The sequence below is a fragment of the Bidens hawaiensis genome, unplaced genomic scaffold, assembly GCF_021521415.1.
Source record: "Bidens hawaiensis isolate Kalapana, Puna unplaced genomic scaffold, B.hawaiensis_p1.1 tig00000237_1, whole genome shotgun sequence".
Lineage (NCBI taxonomy): Eukaryota > Viridiplantae > Streptophyta > Magnoliopsida > Asterales > Asteraceae > Bidens > Bidens hawaiensis.
Genome location: NW_027491021.1, coordinates 7355067 through 7375788, shown reverse-complemented (window position 1 = coordinate 7375788; position 20722 = coordinate 7355067). Strand labels below are relative to the sequence as shown.

The 20722-nt window shown below is 32.8% G+C and overlaps 1 protein-coding gene across 1 annotated transcript; it reads left to right on the top strand.

Annotated features, from left to right (window-relative positions):
• The first annotated feature begins 12274 nt into the window (after positions 1 to 12274).
• LOC143606765 (DNA-(apurinic or apyrimidinic site) endonuclease-like) lies at positions 12275 to 15864 on the top strand. The gene is made up of 9 exons (XM_077082446.1): positions 12275 to 12601; positions 14161 to 14253; positions 14405 to 14549; positions 14624 to 14825; positions 14941 to 15019; positions 15107 to 15168; positions 15412 to 15498; positions 15583 to 15686; positions 15775 to 15864. Exons 1-9 carry the CDS (start codon positions 12296 to 12298, stop codon positions 15846 to 15848), a joined length of 1152 nt encoding a protein of 383 aa, XP_076938561.1. The 5' UTR covers positions 12275 to 12295; the 3' UTR covers positions 15849 to 15864.
• Positions 15865 to 20722: the final 4858 nt, after the last annotated feature.

The following is a 20722-nucleotide window of genomic DNA, read 5'->3' as shown; positions in this document are numbered from 1 at the left end:
TACAAACACGCACACAACCAAACTAACGACACAACGATAAAATAAAACTTTCTGTTATTTATTAATTCTCAAAATATGGATGTTACACATACAAAGTGAACATATATTCTAATAATAATAATAAATAATATAGTATGATGAAAGAGTTGGTAGAACAAGAATTGTAAACATAAACCCTACACCTACACCGTCATTAGTATTACTATAAATATTTGGTGGAACATTATTATTGAAGTCTTTTTTTTGTCTTTCGAGGGTTGAAAAAAAAGGGAGAAGAGCCGCCAGAAAGGTTTGTGTCTGTCGATATATTTGTTCCATTGGAAGACTAAAGAGATCGCAGCAAGAGGCAGACGCAAAACAAGAGAAAACAAGGAGAGAAAGAGCATTTTTGGTTTAATCAAATAGCATCCGGGTTCAACACCTACTCATCCAAACATTATTAATATTTGGTTTGAATTTACTATTTTCGTTATGAATTTATTGTTTGAACCTATTTATTATCTTTTGGTCTTGAGTATGGTTGTTGGCTAAACCCTTAGACCGCCTAGGCTTATGATGAACTTTTGTTGACGTTTGATCTTGGCTTGGGTTTTGTTTATCGTTATGGTTTTATGAACTAGTAAAAGGTTTAATTATATTGAGTTGATGCGTATGTGTACTTGAGGTTGTTTAATTAAGTTTTATTATTCCATAGTTGCCTTGATTATTGTTTGTCATTAAGATAGGTTACTATTAGGTCATTTACTTTGTGTCTTTAACTATTTTATGATTGACTTCGAATAAGATCATAGGAATAATATGATTTAATTAAATAAACCTAAGTGTGCTGCTAACCTAAATAGCTGTAAGGTGCTAGGTTATTGATAGGTCTTTGTTGATCGGGATTGCTAGATTTAGTTCTTCGTAAGTAGTCCGTCTAAGTTTGATTGGTTAACTTTGTCTATCGAGTCAATTGAATATATTAGGCTGCCTTTGATTTCCGTGCTGTAAGGTAGGATTTCGTATAAAGGAACTAGTTTGTAATTAATTAAGTGACCGTAAGGAAACTTGATTTTTAATACTGGTGTGCATTAAAACTTATTAGAAACCCATATGTGTCTCTTGAGAAGGGTTAGGGGTCATGTTCGGGTTATCGCTTATGTATCTATTTTACGATCCCAGTTCCATAACTAAGTATTATCCCGGGTTAATTGATAACTGAAACTTAGGGGATTCTAGCCTAGGTGGTTGTTCATCATCATCTGAATTAAGTCAAAGTTCTAAGTTTAGTCGTCTTTAGTTTCCTTAATTAGTTTAAATTAGTTAAAATTAGTTTATTAGTAAAATCCTCCTTAAACAAATAATAAATAAATAGTCATGTCTGTAGTTGAGTCTAATTAGCTAGTAAACATAATTTAAAGAGTCTCGTGGGTTCGATATCCGGACTTACTTAGCTGTACTAGAGTCGACCGGTTCACTTACCGGTTAGTAGTTTAGTCGAGTTTTAGAAAGTCTAGAATGTTACTTAGTGTCTAGATTAGTGTAATTTAGTTAATAATTATTAAACTACTTTTAGCATATCATAACAATTATACATCTTGGCGCCCTCGTTTATTCAAACTGGTAAAGTGTGAGGTCTCACCCAAACTAACTGTGTGTTTGATTGGACCACTTTGATTCTAGATCGAGAACTAAAATGATTGAACGCCATATGAGATTGAACCTGATCCATGTCTCATTGTTCAATTGATGTCATATACAGAAAGGATAGATGACAACGATTACCATAAATTCGTTATCTTGCAATAGCGTATTTCAAGATTATTTTGGTTAATGAATTCAAAATGTTATAACCTGTTGGGGGCAACTATGTGTAGCTAGAGCACCGCTGGCTGTCAGTATTGAGTAACTTAACCAGAAACCGTCCAAGTGGGAGACTGTTGGAATTATGGATCGGTTCGGGTTAATCAATACGGCCAACCGGGTTATGACCCGTGAGAGTTACACCATGAGGTAACGAGCCATTGACCCGCTTAAGTTAGTTAACCGGGTTAGATATTTTAACGAGATGAAATTACATGGAGCGGGCTTTGAAGCAAGAAGTGGACTTGTTGGCCCATTGGGTTTATAACTAACTAAATTGGTTAAACCTAATTATAGGTTATATAAACATATGATGTTATGGACATAACCTTAACCCTAAGCTAATCAACAAGTCCATCTCCTTTCTTCCTCCACCCCATCGTCGACCAACCTGCACCACCGCCGCTGCCCGACCACCGGCGCTGTCCAGCCACCGCTGCCGCCTACCGGCGCCACCGACGCCAGCCGTCGCCGCTGCTGTCCGGATACCACCACCACTGCCGTTGCCGTCGTGTACCGCCACTGATCGGTCGTTGGATCTCGTTGTGTCACCTAGCTCGGTTCGTTAGCCTTTGGTGTCTCAACCGGTTATTTATTAACCGAGGTAAACTTAAAGATATTGTTAGTTTAATTATATATTTAGTGTTTTGACTCGTACTCGTGTTGTCTGTAACCGGATCCTGTCGGGTTTAGTTTTCGGTGCTGATTAATTATATATATTCCGCTGCGTATAATTATTAATTAATGTGATTAATTATTATTTGCCACGTTTATTGAACCGGATTTAATATACAAAATTTTAACTGATCACCACTGAAACCTAACAGAATTTGTATGTGCTTTGTTTGAAAACTAAATATGATTGTAAGAGTCAAATAGAATATAATGAAAGAGTCAGGGTGGCAGGCCCTTCTAATACCTGAGCAAGAATAGAGTGATCGATTCTAAGATATCGGTGCAAGAGGTCGGGTGGCAGACCCTTATAATATCTGTGCAAGAGGTTGGGTGGCAGACCCTTATAATATGTGTGCAATAATGTAAGAATAGTTGTATGATATGTGAGAAAATGTAAGAATAATGTAAGAATAGTACCAAATAATATTTGTACGTAAATAAAATAACGTGTAAGAATATTCCTATAACTTGATAAACTAGAACTCACTCAGCGTAGCTGACTTTTAGTATGCATGCAGCCAAATAGGTTAAAGCAGTTGGCTTGAAGAGAGGCACATGGCATGAACTGAAGAAGCTGGCATCTACGAAGAAGTGTCATGACTATTTTATATTAATGTTTATGAAAAGTCAATTTGTATGTTTAAGACAAAAAGTAATGTTTTGTGATGTAATGTTTGAAGTTTTAAGTATTTCGCAAATGTTTTAATTAACTCTGATTTTAGAACTGTATTTATGAGTAAATCCAACGCTAAAGTAGGGCTCCCGGGAACGAGGCCTTACAACTAGTAATGAGTTTCTTGCCTAAGGAAAATAATTCATACAAATCCCAATCAACTGCGGGACCCGTTTACTTACCTAGAGAAACTCACCAACGTGTTAGAACCTATTAGGTCAAAGCATGCTATATTAAACGTCACACAAATACAAATATATTTTCAAAAGACAACAATCACAAACCTTATCAAGGTTAAAACTAGACTTAAGGTCTACAGTCTAATCAAGAAATACCATCAAGGTAATCATACAAACCTATTTATTTATAGGTTAACATCATTCTCATTAATATTAAGAAGGTTTACCAACAACACACCAATGGTACAGGTGAATACGTTAAACCATTACAAACAGTCAAAACATATTTATACTCTATAAGATAAACAAGTTGTTTGTCTTAAAGAGTCAATCAAACGTTTACATGAGATTACGTGATCTCTAATTCGTTATTATACAAATTAGAGAATAAAAGCAACTTAGACCGATTACACATGTGTATTGATCCAAACATAACTGTTTAGCCTAAACATTCGAAGGCTACGTGGCCGGGGTTAACAATCATAACTAGTTCTCCGGTATGGTCTACGTGGCTCAGAGAAACTTATGTGTGTGTAGGGCAGCGGTACAGATACCAGAAATAGAAATATTTCCGCTGAGCTTGTCAAGAAAACTACATATGTATTATGATTGTAGTTTAAATGCTTTTAAAGTCAATACGTTTCACCAGCAGATAACTGACGTATTTTATTCCCACATTGCAGATAACTAAGTTCAATAGCAATAGTAAGTATTAGAGTCATCAAAAGGATAGAAGCTCGCATTACAAGATGGCTCAATTTTGATTATAAAATCCTTGTAGTATAAAACAATATTTGTAAACAAATACTTGGATATTTAACTCCCGAGTAGAATTCTCAATGTAAATTTATATTATAATGACTTAAAGTCTTCTGCTAAAATTAATCAATAAACTCTGATATATTTCAAAACATGTACCAACTGAAAGTCACATGCCTAGGCCTTAGTCCTGTGACATTCGTCATTTTTCAAACCCGAAACCCTCACCATTTTAAAATTGCAATAAATCCGGATCTGTTTTTATTAATAGAGTTGGATTTGCTTATTTTATTTACGATGTTAAAATTCATTATTTCAATCCAATTAATTACAAGTTTCATTTCATAGCTTTATATTTTTATATCTTTTATGCATTTTATATCTTTATTTCTCTTAATCTATTATAAGTTCCATATTACAAACGTTAATCATGTTTTGTTATTTATTCAAGTCATGCATTCAATCCAATTTATGGCCCAATTTATTAGTTTTATGTTTTAATTAACATTTTTATGATCACGTTTATTTCTCTTATAAACACCTTTTATGTAAAATTTCAAATCTCGATTATTTTAAATAGTCAATTAACATATATATATATATACACACACACACACATATATATATATTCATATATTCACACATTATTTCGTTATACGAAGTATAATCAAGTTATTTTTATCTAAAGAAATTTCATGAATTATTACCAATATTACTATTATTATTAGTATTATTAACAATATTATTATTAATATTAATTATTATTATTAGTATTATTATTATCAGTACTATTACTACTATGATTAATATTACTGTCATTTTTACTACTATTATTCTTATTAATATTACTATTGACATTCTTATTAAAATTATTGTTATTTCAAATAGATCTTTAAAATAAAATAAATCAAGATCTTTCTATTTAAACAAGTTATTTTATTTGACGATCATTCATAAAGTTTTCATAGGGCGCCGCCCAACAGAAAAGAAAATTTTCTACATTAAAAGTTTTTCAAAGTTTTCTAACTTTAACGGCAGCTAAGAAATTTTTTTTTATATGCAAATTATTATTATTATTATTATAACTTTCTTTGAGTTATACAATCAATTTTTTTTACAAACTTGAACGAATCCCAACAATTATTTCTTTCCCTCATTTTTCAACGCCAATGAGTTTCGACTAAGAAATCATGGCACCGCCTCTATAACAACTTTCATACCGCAACCCATCTCCGAGAAGACAAACGTCGCAAGCTACCTTTTGTTATCCTTTTCTTTTTACTTCATGTGTGTGCGTGTATATGTATGTATATATATATATATATTGTTTATATATTATTCTGTCTGGACATTATCAAAATAATTTTATGTATCGATTTCTTTCGAAGATTGTTTACAAAGTTAATATTGAGTTTGGTTATTCGTTGATTAGTGAACTATTTTTCAGTCAAAATTGCATTTTGAATTTGTTTACTTTGTTATTTCAATCTCACGGTTTATGACCGATTTCCCATGAATGTAATCGTTTAGTGGAAGTTGGGACTATGAACATGGTTGTGTACATAGTTATCTAATAGAAACCGTATTTCTACATTTGGCTATCTAGTACCGGTTACCTCTAAAGATATTAGCTTATTTATAACTAGGACTATGATTATAGCTATTGAGTCGAAGTTAAGTGTTCATTTTATATTTACTTTACATAAATTGTTTTGATTATTTTGTTTAGTTCTATTTCCACTCAATGTTTTATTCGAATTATTTTATTTATTCTTGATTTCAATGTTTTATCAATTTGAGACGAATGTTTCACTTTGATCTCGAAGTTTCAATTATTTATTTCTGTGATTCTTAATCTCAATGTGGTCTTTATTCACATTGATATTTTATTAGAAATTTTGATTTGTTTAACAAGTCATTATTGACTCCAAGTATTTACTCTATTCTGTTATTAAAGTTTCGTTTATTTAACTTATTCTCGGCCTCAGTGCTTTATCGACTTACGTGTTTACATTTTGTTAGCTTAATGCCTCATTTCTTTTCCTGTTAATCTCAACATCATTATTTCACTAGTTGAGATGTACATGACTTCAATGGTTTTCATTCATTATTCTAATTATTTGGTGTTACTCAAGAGTTCCACTCATTTCGTTGTAAGTTCAATAAAACCGTTATATTGTGGTAAACCATAAATGGTTTCACTTATTGACTTTGACAAAATATTTTCACTTATCCTTAACCCCAAGGATTAAAAAAAATTGTTAATTTTGATTCGTATTGTTGATTATTCTTGATTTTCAAGGTTTTCACTTAAGAACTTATTGTATTTATTACATATGTTTAAAACCCATACAATGGGACGGATTATGTGGACCATCCGACGATAAAGGTAATTATGGGTCGACACGTAATTATTCAAGTCCTCGCATGGAAGACATGATAAGTACGTTGTGTGCAATAACTCGAAACCTTGAATGATTTTGAAAGACGGGACATATGCAATATGATAAGGGCATGGTGGATACGCCGTTGGTACATCCTATATATAAGTGTCCTTGCCATATTCCCATTTGTGGCGTCTTTCGGACCAGCCAAAGTTCAACGTTATTGTTTTTATATAATTATGTATTTTTAAAAAAAATTATTAAAACATTTTAACAACTCCGTGACTTAGTTGTTTTCTTTTAAAATTTTATCTTTATTTTAATTTCGGGACGAAATTTCTAAAAGTTGTGAGTCATGTGGCATTCGTCATTTTTCAAACCCGAGACCCGCACCATTTTAAAATTGCAATAAATCCGGATCCGTTTTTATTAATAGAGTTGGATTTGCTTATTTTATTTACGATGTTAAAATTCATTATTTCAATCCAATTAATTACAAGTTTCATTTCATAGCTTTATATCTTTATATCTTTTATGCATTTTATATCTTTATTTCTCTTAATCTATTATAAGTTCCATATTACAAACGTTAATCATGTTTTGTTATTTATTCAAGTCATGCATTCAATCCAATTTATGGCCCAATTTATTAGTTTTATGTTTTAATTAACATTTTTATGATCACATTAATCTTCTTTAATCAAAATTCATATGTTACAAGTCTATATTTATGATTATTATTCAACATTTTAAAGACTATTTAACACAATTAAATTTGTTGACCAACTTAATCAAATTGAAACACCCTTGACTATTTTTTTTTCCTTATAAATTGAGCTCATTTCTCTTCCTTCACTTTGTCACATCCACAATTACTAAATTTCCTTCTTCTAAAGCTCTCTTTGGTGTTTTGCAAAACTTTGACTTATAAAGTCAAACCGATCAAGTTCAAGACTTTTTCTTATTATCTTTTATGTCCTTTCCTCGGGAATGTTTTTGTTATTTTATGCATGTCTCTATCATTTAGAAACTTAATGCTATGTTAAACTTAACTTAACATTAGTATTAGTTCATAAAAAAAAACAAACTTGAATCGCTTACGTATTTATTCGGTTCGGTTTAGTTATTTTATATATCCAACATCTAAAAACAAATTCTTTTCATCACATCAACTAAAAATATATACTTTTAACAAGTCAGAAAATAATGTGACTAACATAAATAAATTTGACCAATAAAATTTGTATCCCATAATATTAAAGTTTTCTTATTAATATTAAATTATTAATTAAATAGTATTAAAATACTTCAAACCGTTAAAGTTAGCTTATATTTCGTTAACCTTTAATGTGTTATCATAATTATTATTTTCGAGATAAGATCACCATTTGAAATCCGTACTCCATATTTCCCTTATTATTTATTAGCATTAGTTACATTATTAAATTAATATTAATTCGTTAAAAAACTTTACAAAAAATTATATTATAGTATTATATTGCCATAAAATACTAATAACATATACTAAAACAATGCATTGTCCCGTTAACCAAATATATATAACTTTTTCAATCCCGATAGATTAGTCTTTAAATTTCATATTTATTTTTATAGTTCGTGTGGATTGTTCGTCTCGGTTTCTTTGACGCATTTCGGATTTCGTTTTCTCGTTTATCATCGATTGCGAAGGTGAGTTCTTCATAACCCCATTTTTAACGCTTTGTAATGCTTTGGGGTGTAGCACGTCACAAGTTTTTCTTTCGTTAGTTATGCGCTTGTTTACAAACCGATTCACTTATATCGTACATGTTAATATTATTCGTGCATATTGTTTATGATTATACGTGAACTTGCTTGCAACATGTTTATTGTTTCATTGGTGGAAGTTACGCAAACGCATACGCATACACATAGTGGGAGGGTCCGACGGGACGTACCCGCGCCATCTAACGTTACGACTTCGGTTGTTTACGTAAGGTGGTTCTCATTTCCCCGACTTCAACGGCTTCGGCTAAATGAACGGGAGGATGACACTATTTTGATTTCATTTACTTTACGTTTGAATACTTATTGCATGACGATTGTTGAATCGCGAGTTTTCAATATATATGTATACGCAAAAACTTATGAAAACTCACCAACATGTGTTGTTGACAAAATATATTATTTTAAACGTGCTGCAGGTTGATACGATGAAGTGCTAAGGATGAAGATCATTAGTTTACCTTAGGTTATTTAAATAAAGAATTTATTTGTGATGTGATGAAGTGTTTATTGTTCCTTTTACTCTTATAAACAATTTGTATACTTGCTATGCTATGAAATGAAATAAATATAATTATTGTCGCTTTAATAGCGTTACGAGCTTATGAGTAATCTGTACGTTACACCCGGGCGTATTCCGCTTAAAGCCGGGGTGTTACAAGTCGGGTGTGACATTAAAACTGAAAATAAAGATATAGCATAACAAGATTGCCACCTATCGCAAAAGAAAAAAAATTATTAAGAAATCACTACTTCATAAGTCCATATTCAAGATTTCAAGGTACCATCATATTAATTATTAAGCTATAACCAAAATAAAAACATGTGAAGGGCCTAAAAACTCTTATGTGCAAAAATATAAATATTACCATAATGCACTCACAAATACGTCCCGTCTAGTTCACTTGTTAGTCAACTATGAGATAAGATTTTCTAAAATACATCAAAGACACTAATTCTCATTCTAATCCTCACAACAATTATACCAATACTTGCATTTTTATATCACCACCACTTTGCATATATTTTAATAAACTTTTTTATTAACTCTTAACTGGTCAACTGACTATGAAATCCGTTAGCTATGAACAAGCTCACCGGTTAGGCTTTGAAAGCATTGGAGATTTGTATTGCCTCAACCCAAAACCAAATCAAATTTCTTGTTGACGCACGACACATGTTTTGGAAGATGATGAGGTTGAAGACATGAAGTTGTGAATTCCTATTTATGTGACACGAGGGCACAAGGCGAGGGAGCATGATCCGACTCAGACAACTACCTACTATTCCGAGTCCACCAATTCCAACAAAATAGTTTCTTAAAGCAAAATCACACCTGCATAGACATTGTAAAATTATTCGAGGGTTGATACATATTGTGAAAAGAGAAAGTTGTTATAATTTCAAGCAGATTATCAACAAAATTCCAACTAAAAAGTTAAAAAGGTCAAAAGTTTATCATTATCATTCTGAACAAAAATTCAAAATGAGAGATATTTTGGTAAACAAAAGACGGGATGGTGAATTGGAAGTGAGGCCAGGTTCCAGCTTTTATGAAGGATGATGGCTGCAGGGTTGATGGTGATGGGTCAAGAGAGAGATCCGGGATATGGTGTAGTGTTGTCATGGTTGGTTCAGTTGTTGCAGGATGGAACAAAACATAATTCACAACGTATCTGATCCATTGTCTAATTTTAAGTTTTCTTGCAATTAGAAAATAAAAAAAAAAGATAAATAAAAAGGAAAATAGTAAGGAGACTGGCAGTACTTTTTTTTTCACTTACTTTTAGTATTGTTTTTTTATAATTTTATTATTTGTTACAATTCTTGATTTAATGTTCGTGTCCAATTCCGATGGTTAGGTCCGGTCTGACCAGTAAAGTGTCTAGTTAGATGTTCGGTGCGGTTATAAAAATAATGTTTTCTCCTCCTAACTTTGTTTAATCATCTTTTTACTGTTCGTTAACAATATTCAAAGTATGTTTAACCGCACCCTTTGAAGTTCAAAAGGAATATAACTAAAATTCATAGAACAAAATATAATTTATAAATATATGTCTAAAATGAATTGTATAATATCAATTTTTAAATACAATCTTAGGTTACAAATTTACTTGTGGCCTAGTGGTAGGAAGGTTTGGGTTCTTCAATAGAGACCCAAGTTTAATCCTCATTTGTGTCACTTTCGGTGGATATTGACAATGAAGAATTTGAGCTAGGCTTTGCGAGGTTGTCAGTTCTTAACAAGCTAGCGACGCACCTTGCTCTTCTCTTATAAGCAAGTAGCTTTGATTTGGGAATAAGCTGAAAGTCAAGTAGTATGAGTTGAAGTGAAGGGCGCTAGTAAGTAATAACTAGTAATCCCGAGCCCGTCTGGGTTTTCGTCCCACCGTATGTTACGACAGAGAGTTTTGCTCTTGTGGTGGCACAACGACTGTCAAGTGGTTAAGACAACATAGTCTGGCCAGAGTGAGGCAACAAGGCTCTCCAAATTGAAGAGTACGGCGATCAAAATACAAAAAAGAAAGTTGTTATGAAAAAAAGATGATGCGTAGCTTAACTAGTTTGGCATGTAAATCAAAAGCTTAACTAGCTGTCGTTCTTGTTTTTTTATCCAATTGTCTTAAGGATTCGACAAATAATTAAGCAAGAAATACACATCATTATACCTGGCAAGCTTTGGCCTCGGTATGCCTATGAAATATTTTTAATAAATTAACGGGTATACCTGATGTTTGATTGATTACCTGATGTTTGATTGATTACCTGATGGATACCCAACTAGTTTTTAGGCCGAGTATGGGACAAACTTTTATAATCAAGTATGAGGTTAGGATTATCTAAACCCGTCTCAAACCGACTCACTGTTATTTGATAAACCCTTTAAGAGGTCCAAACTCCAAAAAAAATACAAGGAAAAGAGATCAATGCTTGGTGCTAGGCTTGTAAACAAACTGAACGTTTAGTAAACTGTTTATGAACCGTTTACGGGAAGTTCATTTATTTAATTAAATATGCGAGCACAAACATCATGTTTCATTCGTTCGTTCATTTACGTTCATGAATGCTTGTGTTCATTCGTATATTTTCACTTAAGTTGGTTTATTTACGTCCGCTCGTTTATGTTCACTCATATATGTCCGTTCGTTTATTTTGGTTTAACCCATTTAACTATGTAATTTTACAGTTTTTAACTTTTTAGATGTGCTTGTTAAACATTAGCAAATACTTAATGTTTTATACTTGTTCGTTTGTGTTCATTAAAATCCGTTTATTTATGTTTGCATGTGTACATTTGCGTTTGCTCATCTATGTTTACGAACGAACTGCTCGTTTAGAATGCTAAATAATGGACATAAAAAACAAGAAAATCCGTTCGTCTAACTGTTCATGTTTGATTAAAGTTCATGTTTGTTCAATTCGTTTACATGAAAAACGTCCTGCCCGACCCATGTACAAACTAGGTTCCAGATCTTAAGAGAAACCAAACCCGAATCGGAATCAAACCAGAACCGCATCCACCTCCACCTACAGGTGCACAAACCATGTATTTTCAGGAACCGGAACCAGGTAGGAACTGGTTCTGGGTATGGTCAATAAAAGTCAAAACCGGGTCCGTTAGGAATTGGTTCCGAGTATAGTCGGGTATTTGACAGGGTTTTCCAGTTTGGGTTTCGGATAGGCTCGGGTCGGGTTGTGACCAGGTTGTATCCCGGGTTGGTTTCGGTTCCGGTTAAGGTGTGTCCGTGTCGGTTCCGATTACAAGGAGAAATCCAATACCAGGTTGTATCCCGGGTAGGATACAGGTAAGGGTACGAGTTATTATATGCGCCCGGTCAAAACCCGTCCCGGTTCTTGAGTTTGTTTAGCAAATTCCAACCCACCCGAATCGGCCCAAATGAGTTAAGGTTGCTGATTGGGCCCGAATCATTCAGCAGAGAATCATCCATGAACCAATTAGTAGGCTATCTGATGGAGTTAGAGTGAGTGAATCAGTGATCAGTAGAATCAATCAAAGAATGAAGCGATTCTTTAAACCAGTGCAGAAAGATGGGTCCTTTAAGAAACCCAATTTGTCTTCTTCTTCTTCAGCCAATGATTCTGAAACAAAGACACCAGCAATTGAAGACGAACAAGACATTAATAATAATAATAATAATAATAATAATAATAATAATAATAATAATAATAATAAGAGCCAGAAGAAAGAACCCACAAAGTTCTTGACTTGGAATGCCAACAGCTTTCTTCTTCGAGTTAAAAGCAATTGGCCTGAGTTTACCAGCTTCATTGATAATATTGATCCTGATGTCATCTGTATACAGGTCACATTCTGCCTCACTATTATTATTATTATTATTATTATTATTATTATTATTATTATTATTATTATTATTATTATTATTATTTTGAAATTGGGATTAAGAAAAATAGACCCTTTTTATGGTGTGTTGAAATTGTGGTGTAAAGACTTAAAACTCATTAGGTTTGGTGGTAATCAGTAGGGGTGAGCAACTTAACCGCCGTAACCGTTAAACCGAACCATAACCAACAAAACCGAACCGATTTTAACCGATAACCGGCATAACCGGTGGGTCGGTTTAATGAATTTTTAAAAACTGCCACATACGGGTCGGTTTTGGTTAGAGATAATTCCAAAACCGCTATAACCGAACCAACCCATTTATTTAACTAACAATATGTTTAATATGTTTGGGATTAACTTCCACCAAACATATTGTTGGATTATATCATTTTGATGTTTTTGGTTCAACGTTTATTATCAAATTAAGTTGAATTTCATTGTTGGATTATATAATGTCATTCTTTTTTGAATATTTGGTATTAATATTGTGGATTATATACCTTGTTAGATTATGTCATGTCGCTTTTATTGTAATAATGGTACCAAACTTTTAGGCTAAATTACATTGTTTTGGTTACGCTTAACCGACCCATAACCGACTCACTATAACCTACAAAACCGATTGACCAAAACCACCATAGCGGGTCGGTTATGGTTATGGGTTTGGCTCAAAACCGCCCCAAATCGACCCATGCACACCCCTAGTAATCAGTTAGGGTTGTAAAAGAACCGGACTCTCGACGAACTGTTTGTGAAGGGTTCAGTGGGAAGTTCGTTTATGTTGGTTGGTTTAATAAAGGGAAAAAGACTGCTTTATAAATGAACAACTAATTTTGTTAGATTAAATAATGAACGAACACAAACAGAGGCCATGTTCGTTCAATTGTGTTCGTGAACACTCGATAATGTGTTCATTTATGTCCGTTTATGTTCATTAATGGTTGTTTGTTTATGTTTGTTCATTTATCAACTATAAAACAAAAATATATCTGAGTATTATGTGATTAATTAATATGTAAAATTAACATACGAATATGAATGTTAAAAAAACACCGATACAAACTTGGTGGCCGGACCGAACCGTTGACACTGACCATTCTCGGTTAGCCAAATCAAATAAAACATTGTTTGTGTTTGTTAACCGTTCACGAACAAGTTAATTTCCTTAATGAACAAACACGAACAAGAAGTTTCTTTCGGTCAGCTGTTTGTGAACCTTTCACTTAGCCGATAAAAGCTTAACAATGAAAATGAACAAGTCGTTGTTCGGTTTGGTTTCTTTACATCCCTCTAATTTATGACCATTTGAATGTTTTTAACAAGTGATTAGCTTGCAGAACCTTTGATGATATTTAAACAGGTAATATGGTTACTAATGCAAAAAAGTTATGATAAAGCTAGACTTGAAAGAAGCTTACATTTTGTCGTTGCATATAAGAATTGAAAACAAAAGAATTTGTGTTATTTAACAATATATGCTTTTGTTATTCATATTCATCTAACAGTAAAAGGCTGTAGGAAGTAAGAATGCCCGCAGCTGGTGCCAAAGGTGCTCCAAAAAACCCTAGAGAATTAAAGGACGATAATAATTCGTCACGTGAAGAAAAACTGGTACTTTGTTTATCTCAACTTTAAGATTCAAGATTAATTTGAACTTTCAAGAAATAACAGCATTATGAGTCTGATTATTTGTTTTGAATTAATGCCTTGAAAAGATATATAAATTGAATAACTTATGCTCTCTCTTTTAACAAATGCGCAGATTATAACACGGGCGTTATCGGGTCCCACCTTCAGAAAATACGATGTATGGTGGTCTCTTTCCGACTCAAAGTATGCTGGAACCGCTTTGTTTGTAAAGAAATGTTTTCAACCAAAAAAAGTTTCTTTTAATCTAGATAGCTCAGGTATAAAATAGACACTTTACAGGGCTAAAAACTTAAGTTAACCGAATCATTGGTAATTTTTTGTTTGTTTGTAGTTTCCAAACATGAACCAGATGGCAGAGTTATTATAGCCGAATTTGAATCGTTCCGAATAATGAATACGTATGTACCAAACAATGGTTGGAAAGATGAAGAAAATGCATTTCAAAGGAGAAGAAAATGGGATAAAAGAATGAAAGAATTCGTCCTGCAGTCTACAGATAAACCCCTTATTTGGTGTGGCGATCTTAATGTTAGGTACTTAAAAACAGTGATAAACTTTGGTACCTTTATTTTTAATCACTTATCTCTGCTTGTATTGATTTTTAACTTTGGTCATATTTTTTTAATGAGAGGGTTTAATTTTGTGCAGTCATGAAGAGATGGACGTTAGTCATCCGGATTTTTTTCAAAGTGCAAAGCTTAACGGTTATATTCCTCCAAACAAAGAGGTATTGTCCTTAATATTGCCAAACACAAGATGCATGTCAAATTTTATGTTTCATATTTAAAAAGCTAACTTGATTTGTTGACTGCAGGATTGTGGGCAACCAGGTTTTACCTTGTCTGAGAGGAAGCGGTTTGGTTCCATACTAAAAGAGTACGCATAACCTTAACCTTTTCAATGGTTCGACATTTTAATTATACCAAATCAAAGTTAAATTGATACAAAACGGTATGATGTCAAAATTGCCTCTAGTTTAAAATAATATACAACTGAACAATTTGAAAACTGGAAAAAATAATAAAAAATAAACAAAACCAAATTGATACTTGGTTGGCTTATGACCTTATGTAAATATGCACTTATTAGATTTTTTTATATTTTTGGATTAATTTTCAGAGGAAAGTTAATAGATGCATATAGATTTCTCCACAAGGAAAAGGATATGGAGCGTGGCTTTTCATGGTCCGGTCACCCTATCGGAAAGTATGTCCTTTGTGATACCAAGCACATGTTTTCAGTTCATGATTTTTGTATCATTTTTATTAATATTCATATGGATCTTTACAGGTATCGCGGTAAAAGGATGAGAATAGACTATCTTTTAGTGTCTGAAAAACTCAAGGACAGAATTGTCAAATGTGAGATGCATGGGCAAGGGACTGAACTGGAGGGTATGAACATATATGATGCGTTTCCGTTACACGTGCACACATATTTACATTTTGTTGTCACATTTCATATGTGGTGATGTTTTTGCAGGATTTTATGGGAGTGATCACTGCCCTGTTTCGCTTGAGCTTGCGGAGCCGACCATTGATGCTAACCAGAGTTAAAATTTGAACGCGGGATTATTTTGGTCTCAAGATGGTATTTACATTTGTTGTAGGTTTCTTGAGATGGTATTTTAGGGCGTCTAGTAATGACCTTGAAATGGTTTCATTTTGCTGTTGATGCCATTGCATGTTGCATTTTATCTTTGGACTATACTATGCATGATTCCAGGGTCGTCTCCGAGGATTTAAATACCTCGGTCGAGCCGAAATAAAAAGGCCCATAGCCTTAACGAGTAAAGAAAAACATATAAGCTAACTTTTTTAAGCGAGGCTTAATGTTATAACAATAAACATTGAAAAATATATTATTAAAAAAAATACCATAATAACTAACGATTAACCTGTTGGAGTTAATCTTGATGGTTTGATTTGAGTACGGGTTGCAGATCATGGGTTAAAACATGTGTGCGTGACTAGTTGAAGAGTTGGTCCATGTTGACCGAGTAATATGGAGCTAATTAGCAAGAGAGAGGTGAACCTTGGGAGTTGTTGCAAAAAAAAGTAGGAGTAGTGCTTATTTTATGCATGTGTTTATTTATTTTGTTATTATAAATAGGACAGTAGGTTTTCTATTTTATCTCTGTACTCTCATTTTCAATATAATAGTTTGAGCAGCTTAGAGAGTTTCAAAGTTTATTTTGTTTCTGTGCATATTACATATATAGATACATGAGTTGTATGTGTGTTAAATTGGGGCCTGAACCAACATAATCAATGATTTGTGAAACTCTCCTAACATTGGAAAAAAAAAAGCTTGGTCCTTGGTGGCAAGCTTGGTCAACCGTGGAGGAGTCTGGTGGTTAACAATGAACCAACAGTGGTGGTCGGCTAGGTTGATCATTGTTCAGCATTCGTAAAAAAGGAATGAACAAAAGAGAAATTTCAATCGACTGTCTTTTCTTTTATTTTGCATCGGGTTTTTATTTAATTTTTGTAGTTTTTAGTTTTGGTTTGGGCCCAATAATTTAAACTTGATTAAATAGATTGTGGATAATAAAAAATTTTGGGCCCAATAATTATAAGATGGTAGAGACTAATTGATATTATCTAAGTTTTGTATTTTTAAATGCATATATAAAAAATATAGATATAAAAGTTTTGGCCCCTAAAATTGCGTGCCCCGGCCGACGGTTCGACCGGCGCCACCCTCCAGCCGGCCATGCATGATTCAGCTAATATGTGTTAAAATGAGCACTTTTTTGTTCATGGTTCAACCCATCTTGCTACTACATTTATGTTTGTATATGTGATGTTATACGGATGTATATGGGTGTATGATGTGTTACTATACGTTTGTATAGGGCAACCAACAACATAGTAAATGTCCACGTTGTGGTATACGAATACTAAGCGTTTGTATATCATCAGACTCGAGGATTGATGCGTTGGCTAGGGAGTGTGCATCCATAAATTAAAAACAAGCTAAGTTTGAATTTAAGGTACATCAAGCTTTAAAATTGAACAACATAGAATAGTTTTAAAAATGGCTGCCTTTAAATTTTTGTTACTTTGTTTTTACAGACAATCTCAACAGTGAGTTCTATAAATAAACACATTAAAAACCCACCTAATTGCATTAAGTGTGTATCTTTCATTTTCTTTTAGTTATATGACATGCCATTAATGTTACTTTATAAAATACTTGGGTTTTGGCCTTTGATTTTTTTTTTTTTAAATTCCAGTAATAACCATTTTAGAAAATGGTTTTTTAAATTTGTCCATATCTTACAAAGAATTCTCAAGATGTCCGTTATAAAATAGGCGGGACGAATTTTTAATAATCCAAGACGACTACTTTGTAGAGCTAATGAAAAACGAACATGTGTCCATAAAGCTGACGCGACAACTGGTTCGTGAAGACAATTTAAGCGACAACTAAGCAGTCGGCTCGAATAATGCAGTCGTCGGGCCGACTGCTTTTGTTGGTGCTTAGATTATCTTCACGAACCAGTCGTCGCGTCAGCTTTATGGAGACGTGTTCGTTTTTTATTGGCTCTACGAATTAGTCTTTGGGCCGACTGCTTTTGTTGCTGCTTAGATTATCTTCACAAACCAGTCGTCGCGTCAGCTTTACGGAGACGTGTTCGTTTTTATCGGCTCTACGAATTAGTCGTCTTGGATTATTAAAAAGTCGTCCCACCTATTTCATAATAAACATTTTTTAGAATTCTTTATAAAAATGGACAAATTTAAAAAACCATTTTCTAAAATTGTTATTATGACAATTTTCTTTTTCTTTTTCTTCAATATGGTTGGTAGTGCCGTAGTGGTACTATATAAAAGTACAATTAACTAATATATAAAATAAATAAATAAATAATTATATTTGAAGGTTGCGAATATCACGTGAGTTAGCAGTGTGTTTGAAAAAGAAAATGACATTTTTGGTGCAAGAATTAAATTAAAAGAAATTCAAGATTGTTTCTTAGTAAATAACTTCTGCATTCAATTCCACAACGTTCAACTACAAGTAATGTCTTATGATAAAAAGAGTAACATGTTACTTAAAAGGGCCATTATTATTATTATTATTATTATTATTATTATTATTATTATTTATCTTTGCATAAACATAAATAAAGTAAAAAGGCATGCCACAGTGCCTTTTAGATCAAATAGTAACACCTTAAATGTTAGTTCATTAAACGTATTTATTACACACATTGATGTCATTAAGCTAAAGCCTTAGGTATAAACATTATGCTAAAGTCTAATATATATTACGGTACTTATATAAAGTTTTGTAAATACGTTTCCTTTCCTTAACAACAACAAAAATAATAATTAAGCATTAACAAAAAAAACTAAAGAATATTATTATACAAATATAATAATATGATTTTTAATAAACTAAAATATTAAGTTTTGATTTGATATTAAGATGAAAGTTTAACAACCTAAAATATTAGAATGAGACATTAAACGTTAAGTTATAACTTTGTAATATTGTGAGAATTTTTTTTTAAACCCTTATATGTTGGCGTTTAATTTATTTTTAACAATAAAAAACTAAATTGGTAAGTATAACTTACACTTTAAGAACACGGTTTTAAATATACCGTCAACAAAATTTGAGTCCATTGCTCCAGTTTATTTAAATAATCTTTTTCATATAACAATTTAATTTTAAGAAAAAAAAATAGACAAACTCAACCAAAATACAGCTGTAAAAAGTTCAATGATATATAAAAAAAGAAGCAACACAATTTTCATAATTATATAGTTACATAACTTGATTATCATTAAATATAACTAAGAAATATTTGTTTTAAATAATCATAACTATGGCCTATTGGTAAATATCAGTCTCAACTTTACACTTGCCTGCTGACCGTCCCAACTATTGTTGTATTTGTTTTTAACGGGCCGTGACTAACGGATGTTAACTCCGTTAGTGATTTGATGACGTGGACCTTCTTCTCCGGCCGGAAACTTGCCAGAAACCTGCAACTTGCCTCCATTCTCTCTAATATCATCACATCGTCTCCCTCCCTCTTCAAAAGACATCGGAAATTAGAAAATGAAGTAGATTTCATCTTTTTTCATGGCCAATCCCTATATACCAAACCCGATTTTATTTTCAAAAATTTGAAATCAATGTTACACGATTTACAAAATAAGCATACGGCTTTTGTTAAGAGGATAAAACGAGTCGAATGATGTGTCAATTACCTCAAATGGTGCACGATTGATGAGGGTAGACTTCGCCGGAGACAACAACAGCGGCACGTCGGTTAGGTTTCGAATGAGGGGGAAAGATAGAGAAAGATGGTGTAACGATATTAGGAGAATGGAGGCGAGTTGCAGGTTTCTGGCAAGTTTCCGGCCGGAGAAGAAGTTAACGGAGTAAACATCCGTTAGGCGCGGCCCGTTAAAAACAAATACATCAATAGTTGGGACGGTCAGCAGGCAAGTGTAAAGTTGAGACTGATATTTACCAATAGGCCATAGTTATAATTATTTAAAACCAATATTCCTATAAAAGTTTAGTAAATTACAATAACTAAAATTAATTATATAGTTACACTTTTACATTGTTTTTTTAATGACATGAAAGTTAACTAACCTTTATTTATTTCTTTACCTTTCTTTCTAGTTATTTTATACTGTGTGTAAAAACATATTATACTATTTTATTACGTTTCATTTAAAATTGGTTGTCCAATTTAGGTATGAAAACAAGTTGATATGCTCATGAGTTACTTGAATTTGGCCGACAAAAAGTATGAAATGAATCGAGTTTTTTGAGCTTGAGCCTAGCTAAGCATCAAATAAGCTCATTCAACCTTCCATTTTATCTTTGGGTCTTCACAAACCTTATGTATTTTTAAATTTTACCTTTTCTTAATTTGATATGCATTAATTCTGCATTACATGGTTGAGCTCAAGCCAAGCTTTTAACTATTTTAAGGTAATACAAGAGCTCAAGCTCAAAATATATAAAAATAGTCTAAAAATGTTTATAAACTTTTAAAAATGATAAATGAGTTCGGACCCAATGGATCCAAAGAGCAGAGTTGCAACTTTTAAAAATGTGCTCTGAAGATGGATGTCGGGTCCGGACCCAATCAATCCAAGGACGAACGTCACGTCTAGGACTAGGGGATGCATGTCTAAATTTCGAATAACAACAGGACATCAGACTCATCATCGCCCGATACAACACGACGCAAATATTCAACAGTATGACCATTGTAGTGCGTCGAGTCTGGCACAACTTGGCTTTTCAAAAAGCATGACTCAAACAAGACCTCGAGAAGGGAACACTTTTCAAGGAAGGAAAACCCGTTCAGTATTAGTTTATACAAAATAAATCATGAACAACAATCACATTAAATGCCATGAATAACTTCTTTACTCATTATAGATACAGC

What these genes read in the sequence shown, in the direction of transcription:
- LOC143606765 (XM_077082446.1), top strand. Translation starts at nt 12,296, where the DNA reads ATGAAGCGATTCTTTAAACCAGTGCAGAAAGATGGGTCCTTTAAGAAA. An exon ending in TTTGGTTCCATACTAAAAGA is followed by an intron (nt 15,169 to 15,411) that starts GTACGCATAACC and finishes ATTAATTTTCAG; the next exon opens with AGGAAAGTTAATAGATGCAT. An exon ending in GCAAGGGACTGAACTGGAGG is followed by an intron (nt 15,687 to 15,774) that starts GTATGAACATAT and finishes ATGTTTTTGCAG; the next exon opens with GATTTTATGGGAGTGATCAC.